The sequence below is a fragment of the Jaculus jaculus genome, chromosome 6 (genome assembly GCF_020740685.1).
Source record: "Jaculus jaculus isolate mJacJac1 chromosome 6, mJacJac1.mat.Y.cur, whole genome shotgun sequence".
NCBI lineage: Eukaryota > Metazoa > Chordata > Mammalia > Rodentia > Dipodidae > Jaculus > Jaculus jaculus.
This window is the reverse complement of record NC_059107.1, coordinates 29,139,840-29,160,351: the sequence shown is the minus strand read 5'-3', so window position 1 is coordinate 29,160,351 and position 20,512 is coordinate 29,139,840. Positions and strand designations below refer to the sequence as shown.

Genomic DNA, 20,512 nt, shown 5'->3' with positions numbered 1-20,512 from the left:
TTAATATGGGAACATATATATGACTAGTTTTCAAATTTTAATCCCAGAATTTAGCCATGACTCTGTCTGAATTAACCACATTAATTTTGTGATGCATAATCAAAATTTGAGAATCAACATCTGAAGATGTCAGAGAATATTTTATCTTTGACATTTATCTAAAGCTTTTACTGTTCCCCAAACTATTTCCTTAAGGAAATAGAAACTGTGAGAGTTTTCATGTTAGTTCTATAGCTTTTAAAAGCTACACAAAAGCTTTTTCAAATACTTGTTTCCTCAGAAATCAAACCAAGCAGCATCCATCTACTGTTTAAGTTGCAACCCAGATTCTCACATCTTTTTTTCCCAGACTGCTTTGCTTTTGAAGAAGTTTCACCAGAATGTTCTTAAGCAGAAATCTGCTTTTGAGATATCACTTGTCTTTCTAACCTCTTTGTAGGAAGTCAGAGAGTACCACCACTTCCTCTTAACCCATTAAAATGAAAATCTAGGGCTAGAGAGATGGTTTAGCACTTAAGATGCTTGGCTGCAAAAGATTAAAGACCCAGGTTCAATTCCCCAGTACCCATGTAATCCAGATGCAAATGGTGGCACATGCATGTGGAGTCTGTTTGCAGTGGCCAGAAACCCTGATGCACCCATTCCCTACCCCCTCATAAATAAAAAAAAAAAAAAAGAAAATCTAATAGGTTCTCCTCTAGGAAGATTTTACATTGTTTTATCCATTCACTCAAATAGTTTGATGAAATCAAAAGATGTAGTGATGACAGAGTTGTATTTTGGCATGTGAAATAATTTCATTTTGCAAAATACATGGAACTTCCAGGTTATTCTTATTTGTATATTATCTCCTGGGCTAATAGTCAAATACTTGGAAGTTTTGTATAGTGACTTCTTTAAGGTTATAATACTGTCTGATCTAACTTAAGAACCAGGTCTCCCTCAGGTGCTCCACCTGCATTACATCCAATTGTTGTTCCTCTTCTGATCTTATTGCACCTCCTCCATGACTACTACATTTGTGATTCCTCCTTCTCCACATAGGCTATGTTCCAGGACCCCCACTTAATTCCTAAGACCAAAGACAGTATTATATACTATATGTTTTTCCTATACATAAACATCCATAATAAAGCTAGTTTATATATTAGGCATAGAGAAATAAGCAACAATAATAAAAAAGAACATCAGTGACATACTATATGTGAATGTAGTCTTTCTCAAAAATATCTCAAAAGTGACAAGTGGGTAGATAACATATACAGACAGCATGGATTCCTGAGCAGAGGTGATGACCCACATCCTAAACAAATAAAGGAGGAAGGTATGCAATTTTTTTCATGCTACTCAGAACTAATAAATTCTTCTTTATGGAATTTTCCACTTGATATTTTTAAACTTAGATGTACCACTGGTGACTGAAACCATGAAAAATGAAGCTATAGGGTTTTACCTATAGCAATAGGCATTGCAAATGCTTATGTGACCCTGTGGCATGTAAAATTGTTGGCTCCTTGAAGTCAAGCCCATGTGCTGTTTTACCCATAATGCTGAGCAAGATGAGGTAGTCATGTAATGCTTTTGGAATAGAGTTGAGGCACTTGGACAGGATGGGCTTTAAGTGCCAGTCTGTTTCCACAAAAATGGCTTGGTTTATAGTTTGTGCTGTTGTTTCCTGAGGATACAGTTAATTACTTTGTCTTTTCCCCTGGGCTGCAACATACTTGTTGATATGATGCCAAGCCTTGCACTTTTTAATATAAGGTTAAAGACTTTATTAGAGACACAAAACTGTTGGTTAAAACAAGTATATAAGTTACCAAAATATTTTACTTGTTATGATTTTTCCTTTATTAGGAATAAACTAAAAAATAGTGTAAAATTCTGTGAAAACATTTTACAGTGGTGAAAGGCTATAAATTCAATATTGATATATCTACTAAATTGTAACCAGGGAAATTTAAGAGAAAATAGAATTACTATGGCAGTAATTGGTTCAGATCATGTCATATAGTATTCCCTTAGTTTTCATAATGGTGTGGACCTTGGGTGATGATTATAGACAAAAGTTTCCATTATAACAAGAGATTTAGTAAAGATTTGTGGTATCTTTGAAGTACTTAAAAAATGCATGAAATTGACTTCTCACCATCCAATTCCTTATTTTTGAGATTATTGACCAGGAAATGAAGAATATAACCATTTTTTTTTTCCATTTCAAAAGCTAGTAGATGAAATCTCAGTGAATTCTTTGACAATGTTTGAAAGGTTGTTTTGTTTGTTTTTTTTTTGTTTGTTTTTTGTTTCTTCTCATTTGACATGCAGCAAGGACATATGGGCGAAGGAGAGGTAACATTATTGTTTCTAATTTTTGAATGTATCAGTTGTATTTGGAGAGGACTCAGGCTTGCTCAGTTTCTAAGTTCTGTGGGGAAAGGGAGAGGTGAAATGGATCAATTTAGATCCTTACATAAATTCTGGGTGGTAGTTAACATTGTAGACATCCTAATTTGGAAGAGTTAATGAGCACAAGACAAATTACCAAAATGGGATTTGGATTTGAGTTCAAATGTTTTCTCCATATTAGATACTCAACTTAGTGGTAAAGATTTTCCTTTTGTTCTCCTTAAAAGAATTTCTTGGGGAAAAAAAATCTTTAAAAGATTTTAATTTCTAAAAGCAACTAGTCTCAAAATACCTCACCATGTTGAAGCTTCATTTTTATATATAATGACATATGTCCACTTGTTCTACCAAATAAGCATAATAAATTTAGCTTAAAATAAGATGAGCTAAATAACTGATTAATGCTTTTCATGTCAGAACTTAGGGGGAAAGCTCTAGTAATGATAGAAAGTGGTAGGGGCTCAATTTGTAGAAATGTCATATTAAGCTTCATGTGTGTTGTCTGTAACAGTTTTGTCATTTTATAAGAAAATACGATAGTTTAATGGCTTAGATCTAAGTGTGAGTTTTAATGGTCATTCAGAAAATAAACTCCAGTTTTGTATCCATTGTTGTCTTTATTTGTTACATGTATTATAAGGTAAGTTTGTAATGGAAACACTGTCATTATTTGTGTTTATTAATGGACATTAAAAAGAAGAGTGGCAACAAAAGATGCATTCTGAAGATGAGCACTTCAGAGGTTTCTAGAGCAGCCATGAGCAGATTCCTCGTATAGTCCCCAGAGGTGACATGGCAGCCTGAGCAATGACAGAACAGTGCTCGAGAGACCTTCGTTTATTTGTAGCTCTGTTGTTTCACATAGGATGTGAAAGTTCTACTTTGCTGTTAGTAAATATGGAGAGACTGTTGGCACGCGTTGATACTGCCGGTCTTTTCTCTTATATATTATGGATAATAGGATTTTCAGTTTTTCGAGTAGAATTTAAAAGTAGATAATATCCTTGGTGAGCTGGTAATTACTAAGCTAATATATCTTTAGCATGTGCCTAACGGAATCAAATTCTGTACGACTCAACAATGAAATTGGATAACAGCATTAAGTGGGCTTTGATTATATACTATTAGTTAAGCCAACGCGAGTTCTCACTTAAAAATTGACGTACAAATTTTAAGAACATTCTTAGGAATTGTGCTGGCTACACTATGTATCTATTTTAGGAATGATGTGCCCAGCATCTTACAGCTGAATTTGAGAATTTGCGTCCTTTTTTAGGTTTCTGGTAGCCATGGGGTCCTGCAGGGCAGTCTGTTACCAGCTGCTTTCAGAAGAGTGTGCTTTCCTGGCATGCTTCCATTTCACATGGAAATTTCTGGATCCCAGTAGGATACTTGAGTAGCCATCTGCTTAAGCATGCACTGTCTCTGTGACTTGACAGAGACTTCAAGGTGATAGAAACTCAAGAGGAGAGTGATCCTATTATTCAGTGAGAAAATACAGGCAGCCGTCTTGCGGACACTGGTTTTCTGTGTTTCTCATGCGTGACAGTCAGTGGCACAGAACAGTTCCTGTTAGTGTTCTGTCCTACTTTCTATTTCAGGTCAGTCTTCACTGTTTCCAATGGAAGATGGATTCTTGGATGATGGCCGTGGGGATCAACCTCTTCATAGTGGCCTGGGATCACCTCACTGCTTCACTCACCAGAATGGGGAAAGAGTCGAACGATATTCCCGCAAGGTGTTTGTGGGTGGCTTGCCTCCTGACATTGATGAAGGTATATTTAGAAAGAACTGTTTAAAGCAGGCTACCATATGGTGGTGCATAGGGAGCTCATAAATAGAAATGGCTTTTAATTCCAGTCTTATCTGGCTCTAACTCTTCAGTAGTGATTGCCTTGTTCTCTTTCCTTGTCTTCCTATCATATTATACAATTAGTTTGCAAAAGAACAACAAGCAGGGCTGTGAGAATGAGCTGGAGCAAGGGGCCAGCTTAATGAAGAAGCAGAATCATCCTAGAGAAAGCGTCCTCAAGGCCCTATTCTTGTGGACAAACATGGGAATAACTGCCTTTTCCTATGTGTGCCACTTTTGACAAATTTAACTGTCTTTCCTGTTTCTTTTCTACCTTTTCTTTGAAAAAAAATTTTTTTAAGACAGAGAAAGAGAGACAAAGAGAGGAGAGATAAAGAATTGGTGCTCCAGGGCCTCAACCACTGCAGTCAAACTCAAATTCAAGGATACATTATTTTGATAAATTGAACATTAAAATAAATAAGGTGGGCTGGAGAGATGGCTTAGCAGTTAAGGCACTTGCAAGCAGAGACTAAGCACTCGTGTTCAACTCTCCAGATCCCACATAAGCCAGACACACAAGGTGATGCAAGTGCAAAGTCGCATATACACACTAGGTGGCACACACATCTCGAGTTCAGTTGCAGTGGCTGGAGGCCCTAGCATGCCATTTCATTCTCTCTCTCTCTCTCTCCCCCTCTTCTCTCTCATTAAAATAAAAAAATAAATAAATAAGGAGCTGGGCATGTGGCACACACCTTTAATCCCAGCACTCAGGAAGTAGAGGTAGGAGGATCACTGTTAGTTTGAAGCCACCCTGAGACTACATAGTGAATTCCAGGTCAGCCTGGGCTAGAGTGAGACCCTACCTTGAAAAACAAAAATAATAATAATAATAATAATAATAATAATAGCAATGAGAGTATGAAAATAAATGGCAATGAAACCTATTTAGTAAAATGAGTCTATACTGATATAAATAAACCTCTTTCTTACTATATAATATTGGGAAATGTAGAAGAAACAGTGGAAAGAATTGCTACTTGGCAACAATCATTGTGTGTGCATCATATGTTTATGTTTATGTTTGTGCATGTGCATGCGTATGTGCATGCAGGAGTGTTCTAGTCAATAGCAGGACTGATGATGCAATACAATATTGTGGGTAACACAATATTTTCTTGCAAAGCACTAATCAGATACAAAAAGGAAAATAATTTGTTCTTGGTAGAAAAAAAAACTGACAGATGCCAGCTTCACCAAGTCATCAAGATTAATATGTTCAGTGATATGACAGGATGACAGTATCATTTTGGTGATATTTGTGTTTGGAAAACACAGCATGAACCTGGTCATGAGACAGAGTACAAATCCAAATTGAAGAGCATGGTCAAGTCAGTTCAAGCTGCTACAACAAAATACCATAGTTTATAAACAACAGTTCTGGAGGAAGGGAAGTTCAGGATCAAGGCATTAACAGGTTTCATGTGTGGTAAGGCCTTGCTTCCTGGTAAGCCTTTCAATAATGGTCATCTATTCCCTGTATTCCTACGTGATAAAACAGGTGAAGGATCTCTCTGGGGCCTCTTGTGTGCATACACTAATCTCATTAATGAAGGCTTCACCCCCAACCCAATTATCTACCTAAGGCCTTCAGACACCCTCACTTGGGAATTTGGGTTTCAACATAGAAATGTGCATGATGGAGCACACAGACACTCCAACATAGCAGTATACTATGGCATGAATGTGGAAAGCAGAAGGAATGAGGAGCTGTTCCAAATTGAAAAACTCCAGTGCTTCAGGGATGTGATAACAAAATGCAGCATGTGTTATGGGTAGGTGGCTGGGTCAGAGATAAAGGAAGAGATATTTCTGGTATACTTTGGAATTTAAATAGTCTGTTGGTAGGAAAATAGTGTCCTGATACTATTTCCTAATTACGAGAGCTCACTATATGTAGGTATACATAAGGGAGTGATCTTGCTTTGAGCTATGCCAACAATGATGTTATGTGGTCACAGAGCATAATGTCCACAAAAGATGAGTGGATGGATGGATGGATGGATGGATGGATGGATGGATGGATGGATGGGTTCATGTATATAACTAAAAGCAGGAAGGGGAAAAAAGGAAGGAAAACGACGGCAGATATGCCAAATGTAAGAGCTAATGCATGTAGATACAGTGGTGCAGGAATTCTTTGTGCTGTCTTGGAGACAGTAGATCTGAAACATACTTCAAACAGTGAGCATAATCTCATTTAGATATACTTTTGTGTTTTCATCAGATGAGATCACCGCAAGTTTTCGCCGCTTCGGTCCTCTGATTGTGGATTGGCCTCATAAAGCAGAGAGCAAATCCTATTTTCCTCCTAAAGGTAATTCTTTTTATTCTCAGATTGTTTAATTTCTGTTCTTTTCATGAATGTTTACCTACACTACAAAAGTTTTCATCATTAAATTTATACTTTTCTAAATGTATCTTTTAAGTTTCTGCCTAATTTGCTTTCAATTCAAATTCAATTGTACTCTGAAATAAGTTTCAAGATAACTACCAAAATGAACTCTATTCTGATATGATCAGACTCTCAATATGAGCATTATTTTCATTTTTTCCATATTTACTTTATCTTTTTTTTTTTTTTTTTTTGGAGGTAGGGTCTCACTGTAGCCCAGGCTGACCTGGAATTTACTATGTAGTCTCAGGATAGTCTCAAACTCATGGCAATCCTCCTACCTCTGCCCCCCACCCTCAGGCTGGGATCAAAGGCGTACACCACCACACCCACCACACCCGGCTACTGTTATTTATTTTTTTTCCTTAGTTTTATGTTCTCTATCTCCTGAAGATGCAACAAAGGAAAACATACAAACCTTGTTTTCTGTTTTCTCAGGCTATGCATTCCTGCTATTTCAAGATGAAAGCTCTGTTCAGGCTCTCATTGACGCATGCATTGAAGAAGATGGAAAACTCTACCTGTGTGTATCGAGTCCCACCATCAAGGATAAGCCCGTAAGTGCAGGATAGCATACAACGGCTTTTGGGTTTTGCCTCCATTCATCTGCTCTGTGTAAGAAGCATCTGTACTTAGTGGATGTGCTAGGGAGCAGAACTTGAGTAGTTTGTGACATGTGCCTTAGCATTGTTACTCTGTGTCATGTACACATCATTCAGACTGAAGCACTTTTAGTCTTCACTTTTCAAACAAGTAAATAACTAAGATAGGATCTCCTCTATTCCAAACTGTACTTGAACTCACTGTTTAGCTGAGGATGACTGTGAACTGATCAGTCTTCTGCCCCTACCTCCTGAATGCTAGGATTACAGAAGTACCACCATGCCCAGTTTATGAGGTCCCGGGAATGGAACCTGGGGCCTTACTACATGCTAGGCAAGCCCTTCAACAACTGAGCCTACAGCCCAAGTCCTAGTTATTACTCCTTAAAGACATCACTTGATACTACATTTTATAAAGATAAAGTAGCTGTATTTCCCCACAATAATAGAATGTGAATTACAAGTATCTTCTGTGTCTTTCAAGTCCATATTTATACTGTTGCATATATTTGATACTCCTCAAAGAACAAACAGATTATATTTGTATACATGCAGACACATGGTGGCTTTTTCTGTTTGGACATTTTCCTTTTTCATAAAATCTGATCATTGTAAAAAATAGCAATTGAGAAGAGTGGCTTGCTGAATCTAGAAAATCCATAATTTCTTATCAGTTAACCCACATTTAGTGAAGGGCACAGGGGAGAATGACTCAGCATCAAGTGAAGGGCACGGGGAGAATGACTCAGCATCTAGTGAAGGGCACAGGGAGAATGACTCAGCATCAAGTGAAGGGCACAGGCAGAATGACTCAGCATCAAGTGAAGGGCACAGGCAGAATGACTCAGCATCAAGTGAAGGGCACAGGCAGAATGACTCAGCATCAAGTGAAGGGCACAGGGAGAATGACTCAGCATCTAGTGAAGGGCACAGGCAGAATGACTCAGCATCAAGTGAAGGGCACAGGCAGAATGACTCAGCATCTAGTGAAGGGCACAGGCAGAATGACAAAGCATCAAGTGAAGGGCACAGGCAGAATGACTCAGCATCAAGTGAAGGGCACAGGCAGAATGACTCAGCATCAAGTGAAGGGCACAGGCAGACTGACTCAGCATCAAGTGAAGGGCACAGGGAGAATGACTCAGCATCAAGTGAAGGGCACTGGCAGAATGACTCAGCATCTAATGAAGGGCACAGGCAGATTGACTCAGCATCAAGTGAAGGGCACAGGGAGAATGACTCAGCATCAAGTGAAGGGCACAGGGAGAATGACTATGACTCAGCATCTAGTGAAGGCCACAGGAAAGGATGACTCGGCATCTAATGAAGGGCCCAGGACAGAATGGTTCATGAGTGTCTGTTGGTGTCAGGTGTTGTCTGAGTCAGGAAGTTCTAAGAGTTCACATAGCCTGGACTTGTGCTACTTGACTTGTGAAATACTCCTTGCCAGTTCCCCAAGGATATCATTAGTGCACATGTTTGAGAATCCTTGATATTAATCCTTGCCTTTGTGTGGCATTTATAACAGTTTATGAATATAAATGATTATTAAATCAAGTACATGATTTTATTTACTATTTGTGGGATTAAACCAGGGGCCTTTTATATACTAGGCAAGTATTCTACCATTGAGACAGCCCTCTTTTTACTTATTGAGACAGGACACTTTTTACTGTTTTCCCAGGATAGCCTAGAATATTTGATCCTCCTGCCTCAGTCTCTCAAGTAGCTGGGTTGTATAATCCTGTATCACCAGGCTTAGCTTAGATACATTATGATTGATTTGAGTTAATGGTTACAAACAGGCATTTATTTAAAACTTATTTTAAGGGCTGGAGAGGTAGCTTAGCAGTTAAGGTGCTTGCCTGCAAAGCCTAAGGACTCAGGTTCAGTTCGCCAATACACACATAAGCTAGATGCACAAGGTTGTGCACATGTCTGGAGTTCCATTGCAGTGGCTAGAAGCCCTGGGGTGCCCATTCTCTCTCATCTTCTCTCTCTCATTCTCTGCTTCTTTCTCTCTCAAAAAATGAACAAATTTTTTTTTTTTAAATATTATCATCATGGCAATGCTTTAACTTTGAAATACTTCCGATATAATGTAGCGGTCTTGTTCTCAGTAGTTTGTATCTCTTAGAAACATGCTAACTGGACATGCATGTACTAGAAACTTATCAGCAGAGAAAATTATTATTTATTTATGTGTGTATGGTCACTGTCCTGGGATTACAGAAGTCCACCAAGGCTTCTGGCTTAACTTGGGAGTCTGGGATCAAACTGAGGTACTGCAGCTGGAGTGTCAAGGGCTTTATCCAATGAGTCATTTCTTCAGTCTCTGGATTTAAATTATTACATTTGTGGAGCTGGGTAGACTAAAGGGCTTAGTAATATGAAAAAAAGCTAATTAATTCATGTATAATTGAGGATTAAGTTATTTGACGTATAGTAGGCAATTGAATTGAACTTTTTACCTGGGTTCAGTGTACTCTGAAATGAAGGTGGACTGGACTATTTTTAAGTCTTTTCGTTTTATGACTTTATTGATTTGTGATGACCTAGATTATTGTTTTCAAAGGAAAAATGTTCTGAAATAATTTTGAACTTATTTTGGTATGAGACATTTTGGCTTTCACCTTGTCTAGGTGCAGATCCGGCCTTGGAACCTCAGTGACAGTGACTTTGTGATGGATGGCTCTCAACCTCTTGACCCACGGAAAACTATATTTGTTGGTGGTGTTCCTCGACCATTACGAGCTGGTATAATTAAACAATCAAAATTCCTCTATCCATTAGCATAATAAATATAAAGATCTTCAAGTTAAACTTTCCATGAGCATTTGAGTTAAATTGTAAGAGTAAGAGTTCTAGAATCTCAGTGTTAGGGTTTGAATTCATATGCTGTGTTCCTTATTAATAATTGAGCAACCTGGGACAAATTATATAATTTTCCTAATTCTCAATTCCCTCATCTGTCAAATGGGATGAAAATTGTATATGCCTTATATATCTGAAGATTAGTATAGTACTTTAATCTCGTTAACCATCATAATCTGAAAACAAAAACTCTGTAAGAACAAGTTATATGTTGAGATGTTCAGTATTTATTTCCCATGTCCTCAGTTGCTCAGCAACTATTAATTGAACTTTAATCTACTAGGTTCTCAGCAGTTTGGTGTTTCTAGAATATAGTTACAAAGAATTTATGTCCCAAACTTACTTCAAGAAGCTTAAAGTTTAAAATGAATACAGATGTAGTTTCAAAATTGTAACATTTCATGGAAAAGATGCATTGATAGTAAAGTTTTTATATGAAAAAATGGCAAATAGCTAGAGTGTAGGTAAAGGTTTTGATGGTGACAGGGGAGAAAAGCTTCCTATAGAAGTCTTTCAGTTCATTTTCTCATGTTCAGTTTATAGTAATTAATATCTTGTAACCTGGCCTAGTCTTCTCAATAAATGATCTGTTGCCTTAGACACATTGTCTTCTCTGTGCCCCAGTTTTCTCAGCAAATCGCTACCTAGTTTATAGGTTGTTGTGAAGATTAAAAGAGAGCATAAGACAGCTAGCACATAATTCAAAATTAAGGGTTAAATAACTTGTAGTAATGTTTTATTTTAATAAGTACTGTGATGCTGTGAACTCAGAGGTCAAATGAACTGCTTTTGATGAAACTGTGCTTGAGCCAGATGGATTCTCCTGATGTCAAATACTTCCCTTGCTCCTCTTTGTGTTCAGTGGAGCTTGCCATGATCATGGACCGGCTGTATGGAGGTGTCTGCTATGCTGGGATTGACACTGACCCTGAGCTAAAATACCCAAAAGGAGCTGGGCGAGTGGCCTTCTCTAACCAGCAGAGCTACATAGCTGCCATCAGTGCCCGCTTTGTTCAGCTGCAGCACGGGGAGATCGATAAACGGGTGAGTCCTGGGCTGCCCCAGAAAGCTTTAGAGATGGTTCTCTAAATATAGCGCTAGTAATATTAGAATGGAGGAACTTTATATGACAGTAAATGGACAGCTGGCAATTATGCCCAGTGGCATCAACTGGATGTGTGTTCTAAGAATTTGCTGTGAATTTCTTCTTTCTTAGTTTTTGAGTAGCTTAACAGAAGACGATAGCCAATTTACTCAAGTTTATCTTTTCTTAACTACCACCCATCAATACATTTAGTAAAGATTTGTTGAATCCTTTATACTGTGTTACATCAATACACAAATTTGAATGTACTTGACATCTGACCTCTCTTTTTCTCATTCTGAGATATCATAAATGCCTCGGTAAGCCCTCTTTCTCAGGGAATCATAATTGAATTCATTTACCTTTAGGACTGACTCTGTTGCAACAGCTTAAATAGAAAAAAATGTCTTTTCACCAATAGTCTGTTTTTCTACCTGAAATGTGTTGTAATTTTTTTTTTCTAGCATTTAGCACTTTGGAAACAGTTCTCTGCTTGGTTTATTATCTAAATCACATAGATTAAAAAAAAAATCCCTAATGAGCTCTTTCCCTTTTCTATCACACTGTATCTGAAACTCCTGTGTTCCATTATGTGCGTTGTGGTGTTGTTCATTCAGCATTATTTCTTTTTGTCTCATACATTGAACAAATGTTCTAGTACTGAGGATAAGCTTAGGCTGCGGTGGAGAGAACTACATGCCATGTTATGTACCATTCAGTATGGCCTGTGAACGAAATGCCAGGCCACAAATTGTTCCTGGCATATGGTGGGATGGGAATTTATGCCAAAATGTATACCAGCCACCATCACTAAGTACAGTGCTTAGTTCAGCTGACAAATGCCATCTACAGAGTTGGAGTTGTAGGGTTTGTGTTAGAAATTCATTAGATTAGATCCTTCTGCAGTGAGGAAGTCCCTCCTGTCCGTGTGCCGACTTCACAATGCTGTGGACCAACGGGGGTCTGGAGCCTACGTCTAGTGATACCTGTCCTCTTAGTCGTCCGTGCCACCTTTGTCCTTGTGTTCCTGGTTCCTGGTCAGAACTGGATGGCACCCGTGCTAGTGATAACTGATAGAGGGTTTCATCTAGGAATCTCTCCAAGACTAAAAGTAACCAATCCCTTTCCAGCTGGTGAGTTAATAGCCAGGCCATTGTTCGTGCTGGAGCTGCTCAAATGGCAGGTTGGCCTATTGAATACTGGAACAGCCCCATTTTATAAATTTGCCAGTGACATTTAGAGTCAAGTGAGCCATTCTTAGTGACAAAGAACAAAGCAAGGTTTTAGGTTGTGAGTACCATGCCACATCTTATTCACCAGAGCTCAGCTTCATGATTAGAGCCCGATGTGGACACTATAAATAGAAACCTCAAGTCAGAAGCTCGTGACCAGAAGTCAGGCGTTTTCCCACTGATTGGAATCTTGTACTATCTTGTGGAAATTGGAAGCTCTGAGTTGGCTTACGTTATAATTCTGCCAGTGACAAAATCCAGACCCACTAATTAAAATGATGGTTTCTAAGAAACCTCTCCTGCATGTTTAACTTCATAATAATGTAGCCTATACAGTTGGCTTGTCTCCATGATTTCTGGGAGTCCTTTTTGTTTGTTTTAAGGGTATTTACTTAATAAGGCAACATGTGGAACAGTAGATACAAAAACCCTATGAAATGTTCTTAACAATAGACTGCTAATTTTAGTAGATGAATCAGTGTCCCTTCCTTCTGAGTACCTTGGCACAGATTCGTTCAGATGAAAGATTAAATAGCCCATACTCTACATATGGTTACTGAAAAGTCTTAACTCCCTTTTTCTTTTTCATTGTAGGTGGAAGTTAAGCCATATGTCCTGGATGATCAGCTGTGTGATGAATGTCAAGGGGCCCGTTGTGGGGGGAAGTTTGCTCCATTTTTCTGTGCTAATGTTACCTGTCTACAGTATTACTGTGAATATTGTTGGGCTGCTATTCATTCTCGCGCTGGCAGGGAATTCCACAAGCCCCTGGTGAAGGAAGGTGGTGACCGCCCTCGGCATATTTCATTCCGCTGGAACTAAAAGAAATAACCTACATGCTTATACAGGCCCCAGATTAAGTGCACTCTTCTGTTAATTCGGACTGACCCCTTCCTCGGCCTCTCCACGCTGGCATGTCCATGGTAGCAGCGTGTAATTTAACAATAGTATAATGAAAAGAATGACCTATAATATAGGTGTTTTGTAAATTCGTGTGTCACTACAAACAATGTGTATGAACTCTCGTTTCTTATCGCCATCATGTTGCATGGAGGGTTAATTCTCTTGTTTGCTGGAGGCCAAGAGGATCCAAACTTCCTATAGCATTTTCTTAGAGGAGAGAGAATATTAACAGAGAAATTAAACAATAGAGTATTTTGGGTTTTAAATTAAATTGTTGTTAATAATATATAAGAATGCTTTTATTAAAATAACCATGCAACAATAACACTATCAGTCTATTCTGACACAGTTTCCCCCAACGAAGTGCTTTTGCTTTTTCCTTTCTTTCCCCTTCATCGTCTTCATCTCTCTCTTTTTCTGTTTCTTTTTCTTCCTTTCACAGCAATGGAGGATGCTAACCACGATTCACAGGAAAGAGTCAAAGCCGGCAGACGCATGTGCCAGACTAAGCAGCAGTGTAGCCGATCTGAGGCTCTAAGGCCAGCTGTGGCTTCACTGTACCTTAGAGTCAGTAAACAACAGGAAAACAGTAAAGTAGGCAGAGCTAGGTTTATTTTCTTTTAAATTCAGAATGTAAGAATTGGGGTAAATTGACTATCGAGGGGAATGCATTCATTTACCTGAGTGACTTGTCTAGTCACGGCCCCAGGAAACCTACCAAAGCTAGAATTAATGACATCTGATGGGAAAACTAGCATTTCCTTTCCTGAGAACAAATATATAAATTTTATTTTTGATGTTATATATAAACTCTATATCCTCATTTACTAACACTCATCAGGTGTCAGCCTTTGCTCTCCATTTTGATGTTAACAACAGATTTAAACATACCTCAAGGATACCATTTTTGATTTTGTGTTACACTACACTTGTAGCCAAAACTGGAAACAAAAACAATACACAAATTGGCTGCTGATTGGCTTCTTTTTAGATTTAAAGTTACTTTGGATATCCTGTAATTTAGTTGTAACATAGAAAATGAAAAAAAAAAAAACCCTTAAAAAAGTGAAGTAGTTGCAAAGTGTTTTGCACTGTCAACCTACGTAAGTGTGTAAATCTGTGCAGAAGTCCGTATGTTGATCTTACTTACTCTAACTATAAAAGAAAATAACATTACAGTCTCAGAGCTTAGCATGGACATAGTGTTTGAAGTGCGAGCTTCATCAAGTAATGCATGCTTTCTTATAAACATTCTAGCTTCAGAAGGTGTTCTTACGTGTTCAACAGTATGCTTCGGGGGTAAGCTTGACATAGTCTCTTGAAGCCTTAGTCATGGAAGTAACTATTATTTTAATTGACCCTCTCTTAATAAATACCCTATCCATCACTCAAAGGATTACTATCAGTGTGCAAAGCATTGAAACAACAACAGCCTAACGGCGACCTTGCTAGTTGTGCTACCTAACAGTACCATCTTGGATCCTTCAGAACCAAAGACTTGCCTTGCAGTGCTGTGTCAACACCTGACTGACGACCCCTACTGATGATCTGTAGGAAAACAAAACAAAACAAAACAAAACAAACAGTCCTTTCTTTTTAACACAGGCTTTAATGAACTATACCTGTTAAGTTCCAAAGGTCAAAATGGAGGCGTTCACTGTAAGAGTCCAGCATAGGAAGGGAGCTGCTTTGAAAGGATTCCCTGCAAACTAAAGCAGTCATGCGAATGGAGGGTGCTCTCCTGTAGCTGGTCAGGGACTTCTTTTTCTTTTCTCCTGAACTACATGATTCTAATTGGAATGTTCATTTGCCTCTTTTTATTCTTTGAGATGCTTGTAGGTGGCTTGGGGTGCGCTAGTGTGCTGTTCCTACTCAGTAAATAGGTGTGATGAGTTAACAAGAAATAACACTGTTTGAGAAATAGCTTTGAATAATAATTTTTCCCTTTGTACATGACCTGCTGAATTTCGGTACAGTGTTTTTGTAGCTAACTTATTTTGTCATGCACATAATGTATATTTGTTATGCACTACTTTTGTATATCTTGTTTTTCCAACAGTGAACATTTTTAGGCACACTTTTCACTGACGGGATATCTCTTTATGCAATACCTCAATTTTTCATATTGCAAAGAGTAGCTTTTTGTACTTTTATTACTGAGAGATCTTCATATACTTCATTTTTTAATATAAATAATTTTAATAAATTTTATTTTCTTATATTCTGCTTTTTATACATTTCAGTGCTCTGCATACATTTTAAATTATGAATGTCGTGCACTGGCAATGCTATTTTAGAGTCTGCAGAGAAGAGAAAGCATGTTGCTTCAACATCCTTCCCCAGCACCAGCCACTGGTGTACCTATAATTTAAGAATAGTCTATGTAAAGTCACGAATTCATGAAAAAATTCGCATGAAAATGACAAGATAACACTGTAGTTCCTAAAAAATTAAATGCATAAGCATAGGGTAGAAATTTAAAATAACAAAATTGTCTACAGCTTCTTACTGAGTTTTTTAAATTATTCATAAAATGCAGACATTTTTGGTGAATGTTTAACCATTTTTAATCTTAATAAATTGATGTTAAATGTTTGATTCAGAGGTGTCTGCTCTTTTAAATTCCATATAAGAAAAAATATAGCCTGCCATGAGACAGGTTTGTAATGTTAGTATGCATGACTAATGTAAGAAATTGTTATTCTACTAATATTTACTTGTGATTGTGTGACAAGCGTGTTTACAGATTATTTGGTTACACTTCAACGTACAGGGCATAAACAATGATTATCTATTACTCTGAACTTTATTGATTATATGTCCTTCAGATTACATGGGATTGTAGTTGGGAGTTACCATGTAACTCAGACATAATTAACATGTAATAGTTTACAGGTCTTAGGGTCTAACTTCAATTTACCAAGCATGTAGTTCGAGCGCACTAGCATGGCACCAGCCATGTATTTACAATGTAGTTACAGAGTAATTACATGGTTATTTTTGCAATGTAAAATAAGTGTTTCTGATTATTTTCTATGTAAAGAAACCCTCTCCCCCCCCCTTACAGTCCCCTTGCTTTGGTATAATATATATACTTCTCCATACACAGACCTCTCCAGAATGCAAAATAAAACTTTGCAGTGAATGAATTTAGCATTTTCTGAGAGTGCTGTTGGAAAGACTTGATAATTCACCCCTTTTGTTTTGAAGAGTTGAATCTTCTGTTGAAAGGTGATTTAAAACTTGAATGTGATGAATTGTGGCAAGTTAACTTCAAGTTATGTGCAATACTTATTTCTGACCTTTGAGAGATCTTTGCAGTGTGATTCTGTTTTTAATTGCAGACATTTAAAAATGTCATTTTCTACTGTTAGGAGTAATCCTCTTTCTTGCTGGTGTTTCTAAAGAAAAGAATCAGAAATCAATCTTTCTACTAATGTAAATTTGAGATTATTTTTAAAAATGGAATAAAAGGTTTTGGTCATTTGCTTTATTTTATTATCTTATTTTAAAGCTACTGTGATTGATAGCATTGTAAGAATTGGGACAATATTGTATTCAACTGTTTTATTTTTTATATTTTTAAAACTTAAAGTATAATTAGTTTTTATAATTTTCATCAGATTTTTGTTATATTTTTTGGAAGTGAAACTTTTAGCAAGTGGGTGTCTAGTTTTTACTAATCTCTAATTTTTTTCCAGTGTATTGCTCATATTATCAGAAGGAAAAGTTATTTAAGTATGTCAGTTAATTATACTACTTGGCTGAATTTCCATATAGTTTTTACTGTGTATGGGGAGGTTGTAGTATTTATTATAGCATTTTAAATAAGGGTAATTCATTTTTTATTAAAGTCATTTTCACGTTAAGTTCCTATTTTTGTATGTTCTACTCTTAAGTTATATAACACAGTTCCTTTTTTAAAAAGAGTTCATTTGTTGAAGTGCTAGTGGAAAATTAATGTTATTAAATAGTTTGCAAATGACTATTTATACCAGTATGCATATAATTTTTAAATATTTGTAATGTGAGATGTTGAATGAATAAAACTTTTAACTCAGATTGCTTCTAATGTACTTATTTCTTTTTGACATGTGTAGATTCTGTGGTTGGGAACATATCATTTGAAAACTATGAAGAATGTCCTGTTATGCGAAGGCCTAACAAACCTCATGAAAAATACTCAGTGATCTGATTGCTCCTGGCATATGTCCATGGCTTACATAAGCCTGTGAATGTTGACGGGCTGCAGTGTTTCTGGCCTGTGCTATGAGTTCCCATTCTGCCCTGCAGAATTCTTTCAGAGAAGACAGTCACCCACTTAAGGCATATGTCTACCAACAAGTGTTAAATTAATAAGGAAAGCTCATTTCCGGCCACTGTGTAAGAGGACTTAGAAACAGTGCTTTATTCTGATTTTGAGCAAGGAGTTGTGTTTTGCTTTGCGATACTTTGTTTTGGTGCTTGGGAATGAGCCCAGGGCCTCATGGATGCTAGGCACATGCTCTGCTATTGAGCTACATCCCCAATCTGACAAGTGGTCCCTTTAGACTGCAACTCTCAGTTCCTCCAGATATTCTGACGTCATAAGATATGGCCTCTGGAGTTTGAATCCCTTTAGGATTGAATCTGTTATTTGGTACATGGTTCATGTAGACTACTGTAGTCTTTATGTTTACAACTATATTTTTCAACTTAACAAATTACGTGTGTGTGCACGTGCACATGTGCATGTCAAGGTCTCTTGCTGCTGCAAACAAATGCCCATCTGGCTTTATGTGGGTGGCTGCAGAATTGAACCCAGGCTAGCAGGCTTTGCAAGCAGGTACCTTTAACCACTGACCCATCTCCCCAGCTCCCATTTTTTAAACTTCTAAGACTTGATTATAATATATAACATCTAAGGATAGCCTGTTTGCGAAGTTTAGTATCTGCTCTTTCTAACCGTGATATAGTATTCTGGAGACGAGAGTTAGTACTCTGGGACAAATTAACTGTGAGATCTTTTGCTTCTAAATTGTCTTTCCCACTGTGCAATTTTCTCAGCTGTTGGGATTCCTGAGGGAAGGGCCACAAAGGATCTCTCAGGAATTCCAGGTCACAGGAGCTTGGACTAGACAGCTTTTCCTTTATCTTAACTGGCAATGTCCAAAACTTTGGTTCACAGGTTAGTGACACTCAACTAAGGAAGGCTCAGTGACGCTGGTAGTGAGGGTGGCAGGTGGCTGCTGTAAGCACACTATCACTAAGCCTTCTAGGTTGGCATCAGCTTTTTAAGAGGAAGAAGAAAAGGATATGCATATAATTAGTGTATTTAAGGCTGCAGTTATTTTAGGCAAGTGATAACAGCACTGATCAGTGATAGAACGATCTTCATGTTATATGAACGTTGAAACTTTACAGAATGGTGAGCCTGGGGAGGTGTGGAAAGGATTTCTGAGTTGCACTGCCTACTGGCTAGTCCCCTAAGCCTATCCAAAAAGGAACATTCTCTATCAGCTTGTTAACAAGTTATTTCATCTCTTTTAGTAATGGGCTTACATCCATACCCAATTCACAAAGAAAATGCTATTTTAGAGGGGTTTTGTGAAAGTTTGCAAAATCTGATAAGTCATTGAGGATGAAAATTCCTATGTTAAACCATTAAAGTGACATAAGGTGCAAATAAGTTAAAAATGTTGTAGAGATCTTTTTTTTTTTTTCTGAAGTTACAATGACAATAATATATAAGAAATTCTACTATTTACTTCTCAAGTTGTGACTTTTGGAAACTAGGATAGTCCTTCTCACCCACACACACACACATACACACATACTCCATATTCTAACCTTTCCAAGACAAGCTGCCTTTCGATTTGGGATTTTTCGTTATTTCGTTTTTCTTGGTTTATTCTGGATCATATAAAAATTAAGCATTTTACAAGGGGGCGCATGCATCTGGAGTTCGTTTGCAGAGGCTGGAAGCCCTGACACACCTATTCTCTCTCTCTCCCTCTACCTGTCTTTCTCTCTGTGTCTGTCGCTCTCAAATAAATAAATAAATAAAATAAAATTTAAAAAATTAAGCATTTTCCTGAGAAGCCACAAGCTCAAACATTAAATAGACTTAGAAAGTGAGGGTCTTCTGTTCTTAACAAAGTTAAAAGAATGCACATTAGCTTACTAAGGCTTTGGGAAGTTCTACAGGGGAGAGACTCAGTTTGTGAGCAGTGGTCCCTCCACAAAGTTCTTAGAGTATAGACTTTACAGGTAATTCAGGATCTCATCGCACATAATTTGGGAAACACTGCTGTAACACCTTCGTATGTTGTTTTAGGAAGTTCTAGAAATCTCATTTGGTGTTATGTTAACCATCCATGTGTTCTGTTAAGTTCTGTGAGAGTACTTAGTCCACACTCTTCATTGGTCATTCTTAGGTGACTGGGCTTCTAGGTACTTGTATTACTTATAACCCCATCCCATGTCCAATTCATCTCCTTAATTTCCACCCTCAATTTCTAGTCTAGAAGAAGGAAAAAAAACATCGTCTTATACAGCTATTCTGACTGAGTATGTTCTCATTAGCTCTAACCAGCCCTTGCTTCTTACAGCTGTCAGAAATACCCCTTTACACAAGCAACCCATGCTTTGATTATGCCATCCCTCTCCATCCTTTTTTTTAAAAAAAATAAATAAATAAAAACACTTGGGCTGGAGAGATGGCTTAGCAGTTAAGCGCTTGCCTGTGAAGCCTAAGGACCCCGGTTCGAGGCTCGGTTCCCCAGGTCCCACGTTAGCCAGATGCACAAGGGGGCGCATACGTCTGGAGTTCGTTTGCAGAGGCTGGAAGCCCTGGCACGCCCATTATCTCTCTCTCCCTCTATCTGTCTTTCTCTCTGTGTCTGTCGCTCTCAAATAAATAAATAAATAATAATAATAAAAAACACTTATTTGAGAGGGTGGGAGAGGCACATGGAGAGAATGTGCATGCCAGGGCCTCCAGCCACTGCAAACTAATTCCAGATGCATACGCCACCTTGTGCATCTGGCTTGCGTGGGTGCTGAGGAATTGAACCTGGGTCCTTAGGCTTCCCAGGAAAGTACCTTAACCACTAAGCCATCTCTCCAGCCTGCCTTTCCATCCTTTCTGATAGCTCTTATCATTTCCTCCTTCAAATTTTC

The 20,512-nt window shown here is 37.8% G+C and overlaps 1 protein-coding gene across 4 annotated transcripts in view; it reads left to right on the top strand.

Annotated features, from left to right (window-relative positions):
* Nucleotides 1-14,449, top strand: part of Cpeb4 (cytoplasmic polyadenylation element binding protein 4) — a 68,536-nt gene extending 54,087 nt beyond the window's left edge. For 2 of the 4 annotated variants that reach the window (XM_004665011.3, XM_004665009.3), the window contains 7 exons: nucleotides 2,326-2,349; nucleotides 4,008-4,181; nucleotides 6,489-6,578; nucleotides 7,095-7,213; nucleotides 9,901-10,015; nucleotides 10,995-11,176; nucleotides 13,043-14,449. In XM_004665011.3, the coding sequence (XP_004665068.1) occupies nucleotides 2,326-2,349; nucleotides 4,008-4,181; nucleotides 6,489-6,578; nucleotides 7,095-7,213; nucleotides 9,901-10,015; nucleotides 10,995-11,176; nucleotides 13,043-13,270 (932 nt within the window). In that variant the 3' untranslated portion in view covers nucleotides 13,271-14,449. The remainder of the gene's footprint in view (nucleotides 1-2,325; nucleotides 2,350-4,007; nucleotides 4,182-6,488; nucleotides 6,579-7,094; nucleotides 7,214-9,900; nucleotides 10,016-10,994; nucleotides 11,177-13,042) is intronic. The other 2 variants (XM_004665012.3, XM_004665010.2) reach the window with 1 other exon arrangement.
* Nucleotides 14,450-20,512: the final 6,063 nt, after the last annotated feature.